The sequence below is a fragment of the Mauremys reevesii genome, linkage group 6 (genome assembly GCF_016161935.1).
Source record: "Mauremys reevesii isolate NIE-2019 linkage group 6, ASM1616193v1, whole genome shotgun sequence".
Taxonomy (NCBI): Eukaryota; Metazoa; Chordata; order Testudines; family Geoemydidae; genus Mauremys; species Mauremys reevesii.
Window position 1 is genome coordinate 39,214,774 of NC_052628.1, and position 14,742 is coordinate 39,229,515.

The 14,742-nt window shown below is 38.3% G+C and overlaps 1 protein-coding gene across 1 annotated transcript in view; it reads right to left on the reverse strand.

Annotated features, from left to right (window-relative positions):
* The window catches only part of ADAMTS6 (ADAM metallopeptidase with thrombospondin type 1 motif 6), a 311,564-nt gene that overhangs the window by 97,504 nt on the left and 199,318 nt on the right, over positions 1–14,742 (reverse strand). The window contains exons 13-14 of the mRNA XM_039545681.1: positions 9,111–9,256; positions 7,234–7,297 (exon numbers count right to left, since the gene is read on the reverse strand). Coding sequence (XP_039401615.1) covers positions 7,234–7,297; positions 9,111–9,256 — 210 coding nt within the window. The remainder of the gene's footprint in view (positions 1–7,233; positions 7,298–9,110; positions 9,257–14,742) is intronic.

The following is a 14,742-nucleotide window of genomic DNA, read 5'->3' on the forward strand; positions in this document are numbered from 1 at the left end:
GCAGCCTAAGGGTTTTCCAGACACCAACTGTTACCTAAGGAACACTTCCTCACTGTCTCTATGCTTCTGTTATTCTCTGGGTCTCTCTCTGTCTTAGAAGAGGTTGTCTGGCTTTGAGACTTCTCCCGCTGGCATTAAAGGGCCCAAATATACCCTGTTACAATGACCTGCTGTAGACTGGGCTTTAACAAGTCCAGGATAGACCTTAAATTACATCCCATAGACAGCAACACTGGTGTCTGATTTGTAGTAGGATGTACTAAATTCCTTTAGAACAATAGAAAATTCTCAGTCATGTGTTGTAACGTACCTCTATCTGGAGCCATAGCATGAAACCCTTGCCTGAATGTGCGGATAAGTCTTTCCACTAATCCATTTGTTTCAGCAGAGTAGAAAGGACCTGACATCACATGCTTGAAACCATTTATTTTGACAAACAATTGACACTCTTTAGATATAAAATGAGTTCCATTGTCACACACAACCTGTTCAGGAATTCCTGTCTATGAAAACAATATTGTTTTAACACTCCTAGCATTTGCTCTAAATTAGCTGAATTCATAAAGAATACCCCAGGCCATTTAGAATGGGCATCTACTGCAATCAAAAACGTAGGTCCAACAAACTAACCAGCACAGTCTGTTTGGTTTCACTCCAATGGCTGGCTACTCCCAAGGATGCAAAGGGGCATGTTTAGCCTCTGTTTGCTGACAATCTTGACATTGTTTTGCCATTACCTCTATTTGTGTATTAATCTCTGGCCACTACACAACTCCTGATAAGGACTTTCATTTTTATAGTTCCCAAATGGGCTTCATGTATTTATTGAAGTAAACATCACCTGAGTTTCATAGGAATAACCAGTCTAGTACCACATATTAGACAACCATACTTGTTGCCATCTCTTGTGTCCTTTGCTGTTGTTTACATAACAACCGTGATATAGAGGAACTACACAATCATGGAGGGATCCAAATAACCCTATATAGTAAATATACATACTGATAATCTGTCTGAGTTCTGGCAGCTTCTAAAACAGGCGTCAGCAACCTGCGGCATGCGAGTCAATTTTTAGTGGCACTCTGCTGCCAGACGGGGTCCTGGCCGCCAGCCCCGCTCAGCCTGCTGCCTACCTGGATGAACAGAATCCTCGGCTGGTAGCGGGCTGAGTGGGGCTGGCAGCCGGGACCCCGGCTGGCCGGAGCCGGTGGACAGAACCCCAGGCCAGCAGCAGGCTGAGCGGGGCAGCAGCCGGGTGCCTGGCTGGCAGGAGCCGGCGGACAGAACCCCAGGCCGGCAGCGGGCTGAGCAGGCCGGCAGCCGGAGTCAGCAGGAGTCAGCAGAGGGAATCCCAGACCGGCAGCAGGCTGAGCTGCTCACCCCACTGCTGGTCTGGGATTCTGTCCACCAGCCCTGCTCAGCCCACTGCCAGTCTGGGGTTCCAGCCTCTGGCCCCTTGCCAGCAGGAGTCCCAGCCGCTGGCACCACTCAGGCCACTGCTGGCCTGGGATACTGGCTGCCGGCCCCCTGCCAGCTGGGGTCCTGGACACTGGTCCCGCTCAGCCCGCAGCCAATCTGGGGTTCTAGCCACCGGCCCCGCTCAGCCCGCTGCTGGCCTGGGATACTGGCTGCTGACCCCGTGCCAGCCGGGGTTCTAGCCAGCGGCCCCACTCAGCCCGCTGCCGGGCTGAGATACCAGCCGCTGGCCCTGCTCACCTCGCTGCACTATTATTTACTTTACATACAATAATAGTTTAGTTATATAATATGGACTTATAGAGAGAGACCTTCTAAAAATGTTAAAATGTATTATTGGCACGTGAAACCTTAAATTACAGTGAATAAATGAAGACTTGGCACCCCACTTCTGAAAGGTTGCCGACCCCTGTTCTAAAACATAGAACACTGTGAGTGTCAGAACCATAATAGCTGAGAGCCTTCCAGTGCATTATGCAACAAGGTTAACATTTGTCACATGATTGTTCTCCCATCCTTTCCCCAGGGGAGAAGTGTGTGCAGGGAACAGTTTTGTTTTGGTAGGTTTTTTTTAAAAATAAACATACATGTTGCTATGTGTTTATGTTAGAGAAGGCAAGCCAAAGAAATGTGATTTGCATTTGAATCAGAAGATGGTGATGTTTGTGATGGTCTTGTGGGAATTCATTCCATAGTCTTGGATTGCCCCGCAAAGAAAGCTCTGTCTGTCAGAAGCCATTGAAGGGAGCGAGGGAGCAGAGGACAGGTTTGATATGGTTGCGGTAGCCTCTGTTGCTGAGGAGAAGTGCTGCAGTATTCTGTACTAGTTGGTGTTTCCTAAGCATTGAAGGCTTCATGCCCAGGTATATTGAATTGCTGTAGTCCAGCCAAGAGGTGATAAAGCCATATATTACAGAGGCCAGATCAATATCTGTCAGGATGGGATGGAGTCTCCTAGCTAACTGAAGATGGTAGAAAGTGTTACTCACAGATACTGCTATGAGAGTTTAGTATCAGCAAGGAATCCAAGAGAATTCCTTAACTACCAACTGAATTGACCAATTGTGGATGTATATCTTCAATCAGAGCAGACTGCACTGTGGCTGCAAACACTTAAAAAGCTTTCCTCTGACCATCAGCATAACTTCTGTCTTGCTTGGGTTCAACTTCAACCAGCTGTTCTTCATTCAGGAGCTGATCTTGTCTAACTTCTGGGCCAACAATACTCTATTCCAATACATTAAAGGTTCCCTTTGCTCTTCAGTGTGTCCGTCATACTCTTTTCTACCTCAAAACTTTGCAAACAATTTAAAATAAAAAAATGGAAAAACTCATGTGTCTCTCAAAATTTTAGGTGACTGTGTAGCCTGAAACCTTCTCCTGTTCTCAGATACATATATTCAACAATCATTCTTTTTAAAAATGTGCATGGCTGAATCCCACAATATTTTACTCTCCCCCTGCTGGCTTCTTACCATACAAAATTACCCCATAATTGCACACAGGCACTTAGGATGCTCCCCTCTAATATCAAACATACTAGTTTTCAAATAATTTAGATCAAAATGTCTTTTTTGGCATAACTGACAAGAATTTCACAAAAAGCCCTGCACAATTCCTTTTATGCAAGCAACATGCAATTTATGGTGTTGTAAATCTAAGATACACATGTACAAAGGGCATCCAGACCTTCTTTGTATCCTTATTCAATCTTCAACAAGCTAGGACACTGGGGGCCCACTGCCAAGAACAGAGTGTCAGGGAACGGAGCAGCACATACCAGCAGAATGGTGGTAGGGCTGTGTTAAAGATCCCATTTGTTGCGGGAGGAGAAAGTAATTGTCAATGCTAGGGGTAAGGAGGCATTCCTGTCTCTTCCATAAAAGCTCCACCCCAGATGAATTGCTCAGATCTGGAGACACAGGGTGGGTTTCAGGAATTTCTTTCTGAGGAGTCAACAGTAGCTCCTTGGGGGCAGCTGTGCCTCTGATGACTCACAGGACAGTTGACAGAGGCAGGATTTAACTGCAGCTGTAGAGTACATGGCTCTGATCCATAACTAGGTCCATCTACTGTGCTCCCGCTCTCTCTGTCCCCTCCAACCATCTCAGGAATCAGGGAGGAGGAAGAAGAGGTTATGGCCAGGAATGGAGGTATTAACTCCATTGATAAAGTCAATCCTGCCTTTGTTGATCCTCCTGTGGGTTATCCAAACCTCTGAAGATCGCCAAGAGGTTCACAGACGAAGACTTGCTGCAAAAGTGAAGTTCATGCTTCAACTCCACTGTCTGATTCAGCTGTGTGCTCCTTGTCTCCATGCCTATTCTAATCATCCAAGACAATAGCACCAGCCTCTTCATCTGGTGTTCCCATTTGCCAAGGCCTCTATGTTCCCAGGATCATTTATTCTCTACTCATATGGGGCCAGTGATCTGCAATTGGTCCCAGTTCTCCAGTCTCAGTCTTGCATAGTAGAACACCTCAGCTCTGTTGAAACCAGACCTTTGTGACAAAGACCATAATCTTTGACAAAGCAGGAGATTCTATATCAAAGTTAACTAACTTTGATATCTTAGTTGCAACATAACTGAAGCCATGTTATTACATACATTTAGGGGAACAGAGGTGTCCTTCCCAATCTACTGTGTTGTGTGGGGAAATATGGATGGAGTATATCCTGGGAGAGGGAAGGTAAAAAAAGGAAAATAATTGGCCATTTCATGGGTGATAAGAAGAATAAATCGTCATATTCTGAGGAACACTGAAATCCTCCTCATTTAATGCACCCCACATTCACCCTGAACTCGCACATAAGCAAGTAAAAGAAAGTTGTTTTCCCTCCCACTGAATTAAATGAAATATTTCATTTTGATTTTTTTTCCAAAATTTTGCAAGATTTTTTTTCAGAAAGGCATTTTCCATACAAAAAAGTTTAGTTGGGAAATTTTTTACTAGTTATGCATAACATTTCAGTATTTGCTGGAGATAAAACAATTTATTATCCTCTGGATAGTGAGAGTGTGAAACTGAAAGTGGTGAAGGTTTTGTGCAAGTGCTAAACACTTTTCCATTAACCTAGAATTTCTATACTTCTAAGTGCTAGTGCAGCCTATTGTATCTTATTCTCTTGGGCAAGTTCATCCCTGCTATAATTTCACTGAAGCCTTAAATGCCACATATGGGTTTTTCTTAATTAACAAAATATATTAACTAAAAAGAGCAATAACCCACAAGATGGTTGAGTCTAAGTAAAAGACCAAAGTATTCTAGAGCAGTTTCTATGGATGACCTTTAGTTTCAGATTAAACAAATGTAGACAATAAAACAGAGAGATTAGGCCAATGCAGACTTTATAAATTGACTGATGAGGCTGGGTTAAAGAAAAATTATACAGAATTATCTTTTGTTATAAAAGATACTCAAATATTTATTTGTCTAAGCACTTGACATGACATCAGACTGTTCAGGTCAGGTATCTATTCTAGATGCAGACAGAGTGCAAAATGCAACATTTCTATAACTCCACTGAAGTCAGTGGAGTTGAACCAGTTGTACAGATATACAAAAAGAAGGACAGGAGACACTTGATATGGTTTTAATCAGGCCACAACTAGGGCTGTCAATAAATTGCAGTTAACTCACACAATTAACTCAAAAAAATTAGTTGTGATTAAAAAAATTAATCGCAATTAATCTGTTTTAATTACACTGTTAAACAACAGAATACCAATTAAAATGTATTCAATATTTTGGATGTTTTTCTACATTTTCATATCTATTGTATTCTGTGTTGTAACTGAAATCAAAGTGTATTTTTTTTTACAAATATTTCCACCGTAAGAATGATAAACAAAAGAAATAGTATTTTTCAGTTCACTTCATACACGTACTGTAGTGCAATCTCTTTGTCGTGAAAGTCCAATTTACAAATGGAGATTATTATTTTTTTGTTATATAACTGCACTCAAAAACAAAACAATGTAAAACTTCAGAGCCTAAAAGCAGCGTTTTCGATCAGCACATGTTGTTCATTTTAAGAACACTTATACTGCAGATTTCACAAAATGCAAAGAAGGTACCAATGTGAGATTTCTAAAGATAGCTATAGCATTTGATCCAAAGTTTAAGAATCTGAAGTGCGTTCCAAAATCTGAGAGGCATGAAGTGTGGAGCATGCTTTCAGAAGTCTTAAAAGAGCAACACTCCGATGTGGAAATTATAGAAACCAAACCACCAAAAAAGAAAATCAACATTCTCCTGGTGGCATCTGACTCAGGTAATGAAAATGAACATGTGTCAGTCCATACTGCTTTGGATTGTTATCGAGCAGAACCCATCACCAGCATGGACACATGTCCCCTGGAATGGTGGTCGAAGCATGAAGGGACATATGAATCTTTAGCACATCTGGCACATAAATATCTTGCGATGCTGGCTACAACGGTGCCATGAGAACGCTGGTTCTCACTTTCAGGTGGCATTGTAAACAAGAAGGGGGCAGCATTATCTCCCGCAAATGTAAACAAACTTGTTTGTCTGAGGGATAGGCTGAACAAGAAGTAGGACTGAGTGGACTTGCAGGCTCTAAAATTTTACATTGTTTTATTTTTGAATGCAGTTTTTTTGGTACATAATTCTATATTTGTAACTTCAACTTTCATGATAAAGAGATTGCACTACATTACTTGTATGAGGTGAATTAAAATGCTATTTCTTTTGTTTCTTTTTTACAGTGCAAATATTTGTAGTAACAAAAAATATAAAGTGAGCTCTGTACACTTTGTATTCTGTGTTGTAATTGAAATCAATATATTTGATAATGTAGAAAACATCCAAAAATATTTAAATAAATGTATTCTATTATTGTTTAACAGTGTGATTCATCACGATAATTTTTTTTAATTCCTTGACAGCCTTAGCCGCAACATCATTATTTGATGTCTGGGACTACCTGGCAGATAAAGTGTGCAGTGCAGGTAACTCCATAGTTCATTAAATAACTATCCGGGGGATGGGTGGGGTGGTGGAGGCTTCTGCCTGCACTCCTCCCCCCCCTCACTTTTCCACCCAGGTCCCCCAGCCAACCCATTGCTGGGACCTTACCATCCCTCCCCCCTCAAATCCCTGCCATACCATCCATAGGAGCCTTGAACACCACCACCCTTATTTTATACCTTTAACCACCTCCTTTTAAAATCATTTACCAAGCCATTTATGGAGTACCTGCACTGGACATCCGCCCCACACTTACATAATGAGTTGCGACATCATAGCCTAACAGTCTTCCCTACTCATCATAACAAAGCCCTTCCTGAACCCGCTGTGGGGAAGGTGAAAAAACCCCCATTCCACCTAAGCCAATCTGGTGGTGAGGGAAAAATTCCTTCCCAGCAGTCCTAGAAAGGAGCAGCTAGCGCAATGCCCACAGCAAGTCCTGACCAAACCTGGTATTTAGCCTCCTCAAGGAGAGGGAGAGTGGGTGCTGCTCCACCTGATCTGGGGAAAAGGGGCTTCTCCCACCAGGCTTGCACCTTTTGAACTCCCCAGCACTTCCATCACGCTGACCTACTCCTTCTTTTTGCAACAGCTTCTGAGCCTTGGCTGTAAAGCACTATTCCCCTTCCTCCAGTAAGCTGGACAACAGACCCCACCCCCCACTTAAAGGTGCAGTGCGGTAAGGCAAATTTTGTCCATTGATTCCAGAGGGAAAAAACAGAATGTTGATTAATTGTTATAGTTGAATACAGTTTTACTCACATCCGTGTTACAGGATCGATATCGTTTCCTTTCTCCAAGACAATATTTTCCTCCACCAGAAGGTCTGAAAGAACATTTATTTATGTGTTGTATTATATACATGACTTTATACTGTGTATATAGGATATAAATAAATACAATTATATATATACAATTTACAGTGGGATTTTCAAAAGTGCTTAAACTTGGCCTAACTCGTCTCCCACCAAAATCAATGAGAATTTGACCATTGAGTTCAATGGGAGCAAAAATAGAGCACTGCAGAGCACTTTTGAAAATCCTACCTTTTTATAATATTTATGTAGTTTGCATAGATCCACAAACTATAGAATTAAACAATATACAACAAAACTGCAATTAAAATATATTCCTTCTGTTTATCCATGCTTGCCTTTCAAAATGATAATGAATAGTGTGCAAACATTATATATTAATTTCACATATTAAATCTGTAGATATAACAAAATATAGAAAGATTATATGTCATATTATGAGGTCAGTAGCTAAGGCTGCGTTCTTTATAGACCAATTATCTTATTCTTATCTAAATTACACAGATGTGAATCTGGAGTAACTCCACTAAAGCCACAGTGTCAGTCCAGATTTACATTAATGTGACTGAACCAAAATTGGCCCTCAAAGTGCCCAATGTCATCAAGACGCTATCCATCTCTCTCTGAAGTCCAAGGAAAGCCTACGTAGACTTCAGTGGGAGTTTAGTCAGGCACCACATGACTGGCTGGTGATAATTAAGTTAAAAGCAGGTAAGAAAAAAATCTGAGTGTTCCATTTTATTTTAAAATTAATGAAATATCTATAAGTAATTAGAAAATTTATTTAACAAATTTTCATTTCATGGGTATTTTATATCACACTTAATCAAACAACATTATTCTAAAATCATATATTTATGTCACTGGATGTATTGAGGAGAATTCAGTCTTATGAGAAAAGTGTTTGGGATGGAAATGGACACCACCAGGCATGAGGAGAAAAAACATGAGGGCTGAAGAGAAGTGTCCCAGGCTACAGGTAACTGTAGCCAGGATGAGGTGTAATAAATCTGAAAAGAGCAAGCAGTAATAGAAACAGTGAGGGAGGCCTATTCAGAAAAAGAGCAACAGTGAGGGCAAAGAGAAACTCCTGATTTAAAATGAGAAGTGGTGGTGAGAGAAAGAAGTGTGCCTGCCTGATAGACCTTCTCTGGAATGTGGATTAGGAAAAAGAGAAGCAAACAGAGCTGACAGGAGCATCAGCGAAGGACAAAACTGTAAATGATAGGAGCAGTGGGGAAAAAGAGAGCTGGCTTGGTCGACAGATAGTAGTGGTGGGGAGAGGAGTAGCCAAACCATATAAAGAGTCAATGGAGAGTGGCAACTCAGGAAAACGATTAGTTTCAAATGTGATATGGGCAAAATTTATTACATGGGCAGTAATTTTTATTCACTGTGATTTGTATGTAACTCTTTGTATTCTTAACCCTTAAAATATTCTATGTTGCTTTTTTAATACTTAAATAGCAATCGTTATTTTACATTCAATATGAACAACATAGACATAATATTTTAAGAAGACAGAATTATATCTAAGGCATAGATAAATTAATTTTGCATAAATAGGTTTGTGGAGGAACATTTTTCTGGTTACTACTAAATATAAAGTCTGACTTTCTTTACAGTACATGTATAATGCATAAATTTTAAAAATGTGAAACAATGCTTAGCAAACTTCTCCTTCATAGCTGTTTCTGTCTGCTCTTTTTGAGACAAGTGTTGGCACACCAGTGAAACATTTTTACAGATAATATGTGAAACCACAATTTTGAATAATTTCCAAATGTATCTTTTTGTTGGCTCCGGCTTACTTTAGCTACTTACGCTGGACTGTCACAGTGTCTTATGGATGAGGAGACTCCTCCCCCGCAGGTCCTGCTGCACTCTCCCCATATTGACCACGGACCCCAACCCCCATCTATGCTCTGGGGCCAAGTGCCAAAAGGTACGCACTCTCCCTGATAACACCACTGAAAGATTTTACAGAAAACACAGAATTAGCTTTCAGGCTGATAGAGTTATCAGGACAGAAAAATATAAGGGTCAGACAATGACCAATTATAGGCATTAGCATTCCCTGTATAGATAACAGACTGATATTTTACTTTCTCTAGCCATGTTTAGACATTGGTGAGGGCTTATGTGATTTGTTTATTATCTTTAGCTAAATCCTGTATTATAAATCCTTAACATACACCAGGAGCTTAAGTTTAAAGACTAACTTTCTTTTTTTCTATTCACAACCCTACTTAGAATTTCTCATTAAAGAGGACTGATGTCTTTTCAATTCTTTTAGAATTTAGACATTAGGATCTGTTTTTAAGACTGCTTAAGTAAAAACACTCCACTTACTATTCAACTAATAGCTTGATAACACAATATAGAGAGTTCTCCATTAAGGAATTTTTATGATGATATTTTCTTTTATTAAAAAAAATCTGGGTGAAGTTACAATGGAAAAGGAATTTGTTGCAGTATTTCAGTACACTAACACTGCAGACATAATAAAAGCAAAGCCAAGACACCAGGGATGGGGTTTAGAAAATCATTATACGTGCCGGCTACCATTTGTTCAGAGACTGAATGAACATGTGTACTGAAATATTTTTCAGACAATAGCTGAGCATCTGCAATATGTTACATACGCTGAACATACATACTGTCAGTATAAAGCCAGGAACTGATTATAAAATTATGCAGATTACAATAAATTTATCATCTCATAGATCTGGTATGACAAATCTTATTTATGTAATATGGGGTCAAATCCTGCACTCCTTACTTAGGACCAAATTCTACTTTCTATGCTTGGTGAAAATCCAGGGTAACTCTACTTAAGATGAACATAGTTACTCTGGATTTTCAGCAATGTAACTGAGAGCAGAATGTAGCCTGAAGTTATTCAGGCAAAACTCCAATTTTCACAGGTGTTTTATATGAGTAAAGATGTGACTTTCAGTAAACTGAAACACTCTCTCTCCAATTAATGCAAGAAGGGAGGGCAATCAGAAAATTATATTCTTTAACAAGAAGTCCATTCTAAATTGTCAAATGTGCTTTGATATAAGGGGTGCTATAGGCATAATCATAATGAAGGAACATTGAAACAACATGGCAATATCAATAATGAAATGACTGTAATTTACCTTCATCAAGTGCATTCATGTACAGCAGTGTATATATATATATATATATACACACACACACACACACACAAGAGATTAGCATCAACATAAATAAATGAGACCTTTAGCCTTCTTATTTTGCTAGCCATACACATGCCAGTCACTTTTTCAAAACATTTATCTATGCTATAGGGATTTTTGTAGCTGGCTACCTTTAATATAGCTTCTTTTTAAGCAGGGCTGCTGTAGTGCATCACAGTTCTGTTTACAAAAACCTCATGCTCCACCAGCTAGAGAAACAAAAAAAGGGCATTCTTATGTGCCCATTCAAAACATCTGAGGCAGAATATTTTAAATCCTAGTTCAAAATACAGGATCTTTCACTATAAGCTGACATAAGCAAATGTAGTCAGTTTTAATGGAATTTTTCCATTAGGGGCAGTAGGGTTTGCCCTGTGGAAGATGCCTGTGGTTCTAACTAACCCCACTGATTTCGCAGATATTCATGGATCTGTCAGAGGGCAAGATTCTCTAAATGGAGTTTCTTTCCCTAAATCCAGGCAGTTAGCGGCTGGATTATGCTCTGAAGCATGAGAGTGTATATTTTCCTTTCTAATGTAACTCTTATTATTCATCTGAATGTGTAATTCTTTACTGAATCCTATTAAGCTCTTCTCCTCCTTAATATTTTGAGGAAATGCTTTCCACAGATTAGTTATGCCCTGGTGGGTAAAGAAGTATTTCAGTAAATTACATTTGAAGAGTTTTATTTTTTTAATGACACAGATATTTATAGTAAAAAAGTAAGTGATAATGATTACATCCGTTAAAGGCAAGCATCCATTTTATAAGCCTATTAAAAGTGCTCGGAAATTCAAATGCTATGTTGATGAGGGTCATATAAGTACCTGCACATAGACAGATACAATATTTAATATATAATTCCCAGAAAAAAATATTTTAAAAAAGAGTTAAAATTGAGACTATATATCAGTAATTTAGGGTAAAATATATTATAGGAATGTTGTAATTATCCCCAAACCAAGAATACAAAAACAAAAAATTGAAAGAGACTATTACCACGTGGCATTTCTACTAATCTGAAGATACAAAGTAAGAATCTTAAATCTATTTTTTTATTTTAACTTTTCTGGACAGATTTACTGGTGTGCTCTGGCTACTTTATACCATTCTGGAGCACCACAAAACAGCCAAACTGGGTTTACTGCTGCCTGGTTTTTCCAGAGCAGTACAAAACAGACAGGGTGTACACCACACTTCCCCCCTCTCTTTTGTCCTCCAAATTTCCACTGCTTCTTGCTCTTCCCTATATCCTGCTGCACATATACCCCAAATTCCACCTCCTACCTCCTCTCTCTGTTAGATAAAAGCATTCAATGGGTTACTTTTGAAAAGAAATATTTAGGATGCAGTCTCATTTTTGCTGTTATTTTTTTAAACTGAAAGTTCATCCTTCAGCAGAGGTTAGTAAATAAAATCTCTTTCAAAGAAATAAAAAAGTCCTCTTTCAAAAGGCCCTCATTTTTCTAATGGAACTGGGGGCACAGACTTCTCTCACAGAAAATGTGGCCCCATTTGCTGCCAGGAATAGGAGAAGAACACTAAGGACCAGGTGAATGGACAAAATGGTCATACACCTCTACCCCGATATAACGCGACCCTATATAACATGAATTCAGATATAACGCGATAAAGCAGCACTCCGGGGTGGGGAGAGGCTGCGCACTCCAGTGGATCAAGCAAGTTGGATATAACGCAGTTTCACCTATAACGCAGTAAGATTTTTTGGCTCCCAAGGACAGCGTTATATTGGGGTAGAGGTGTATTTGCTAAAAGCAGGTCATGGCCTCAGTCCTATTGAGAAAAACAGGAAATAGCAGCTATTTTGAAAAAGGGCAATTCTTTATAGAATTCTCTGTGATAGAATAGAATAGAATGTCCATTAATCAGAAAAAAACCTCACAATGCTTTCACTATATAGCCTAGGCTCAAGATTTCAGTGAGTTTAATTATACAGGAAGTTTGAACAATCTGTGTTATTCTGTTATAAAGATAATTAAAGATAAAATAAAGTGTGATGCCAGGTGTTACATTTGCGGGTAATATGCTTATTTTTCATACAAAATAAAGAGGTTGAATTTACTTTAAGTGCAATATTCATCTCACCTTAGCTATGGTGCTGCAACTGGAGCTTCCATAATATGTTGTTATGGTATGTAGTTCAATATCCAACAATAAGCTTTTCACTGACACTGTTCTTTGTGTACAGGATATTTACACTTTTCATGCAACAATCTCTTCTTTAAAACCTAAGTAACTCATAATGTTCATTTAGAATTTTACAAATGAAATTTGATGCAAGAACCTTGGCTGTGCACCCTTATACTATCAATTATATCCATTTCCAAGAAATAACCTATTGATTTAGGAGCTGAAGTTGACTTTCATTATCACAATCAGCAAAATGTGTCAGTAGATTAAGGAAAGCAAAATAATGAGAAAAATCTGTGGATAGAATAAATAAATAAATCACTTCAACAGTTACCTTATCTTCATCTGAAAATGGGTAAATTGCCTACTGTACCTTTTGTTTGTCTGTAATTTTTGCCATGGTCTGCAATTCATCACCTATTTTAAATCTGAAGCAGATTGTGAGGACTTTGGTAAACTGACTAAAACAAGTCCAGGTTGATGGCTTAAGAAAAAGTTAATCCTTTTTGAGTTGCTTTAAATGTAATGACAAAAATGTGCATTATTATTTATAAAAATTTGCATTATTTATTATTTTACTTGCAGCCTGTATGTTATGACTTATTTAAAACTGCTGGTGACCTACCTACCAGACAAAGTTTGAACAATACTGTATCAATTTTCTAAAGATAACTTAGCTAATAAAATAATTGATAGCAATCTATAATCCATTTTCCAAGCAAAACAAATGTATAAATTTATGAAGAAAAGAATAATCCTAGAGATTTTATAATAGAGTACATTTTATATATATAATATTATGCAGCAGCATAATATTGCATATATGACAAAAGGACAAAAAATAATATCTAAGGCTCCTACCTCAGCCAAATCTGGCTGGGTTTTCAACAGGAAAGCAAAAGGCACCGTTTTGGCCCAGGGTAACACCGTGCCAAATTTCAAGTCCCTGCACCAAAGCATGGAAGTACTAGAGCTTTTCAACAAAACAGTTGTAAGAATTTTACATTGGTAAAACAATGTATTATTTCCTAATGTCTTTGTCAAAAATAGCTGAACAGTTTCTGTTTAAATGTTCAAAAATATCTTCAGCCTCAGGCAGAACTTGCATAGAAAATTTCAGCCCAAGTGGGTTAAAGTTTGGCAAGCTTATAAGCAACTGAAAGTAGGCCCTTATTATAAAAAGTGTTAGGTAATCTTAATTACAGATACTGCTGCCAGCTCTGCAGATATGCCGTTACTATACACACTTGCACTCTGGACCAAATTCTACTCTTATTTACACCGTTGTAAATCTGGAGTAATTTCATTGATTTAACACATTTACTCAGAATTTACGCCAATTAAATTGAAAGCAGAAATTGGTTTTCTCAATATGGTTTAAGTACAGTTATGCTTTTTGGGATAGTTATTGTCATTTATTATATGATTGGACTGTGCCTAGCACAATGGGAACCAATTCAGTTGCACCCTTTAGGCACAACTTCAATATATGTGTTAATAATAATAATAGGTGTTACAGAAATGTAAGCTATTATTTTTTCCTTAGTGTGTGGTGAACTGAACCTCATATTTGGAAAGAATTTGTGCTATATGGCTTTTTGCTATCAGGAACTATTAATTTACAGGATACTTTCAAGTTCCAATTTACAGATAAGCTTCTTTACTGTTTAGTGAGATGAATAATTTTACAGTTGTAAAAAATATACATGCTCCCATGACTGCTACTAAAATCCAATGATGGAATAAGTGTCTGATGACTGGACATGATATTTTGTAGAGAAGAGAATGATTGTAATCTCTGCCAAATGGACACTAACAGTGTTTTAGAGCATTTTTTCTTTTTCACTGTAGTCTCATGGGTTTAAGCATATAAATAGAGGTAAATTGCTTCTTGTCATTGGCAAGGGCAGATGATTCCAAAATAACGTAGACTGCTGATTAAGAATAAGGATCCTATCATTTTCTATTGCTCCTTTTTTTGGTAGCATGTGAAGATCTCCATATTTTTATTAGCTAACTGTAAATATTATTTTTAATGACCCCATCAATTAAATTATTTAACAAGATTTACCAATACTTCCAAACTCAGCATGTTTTGA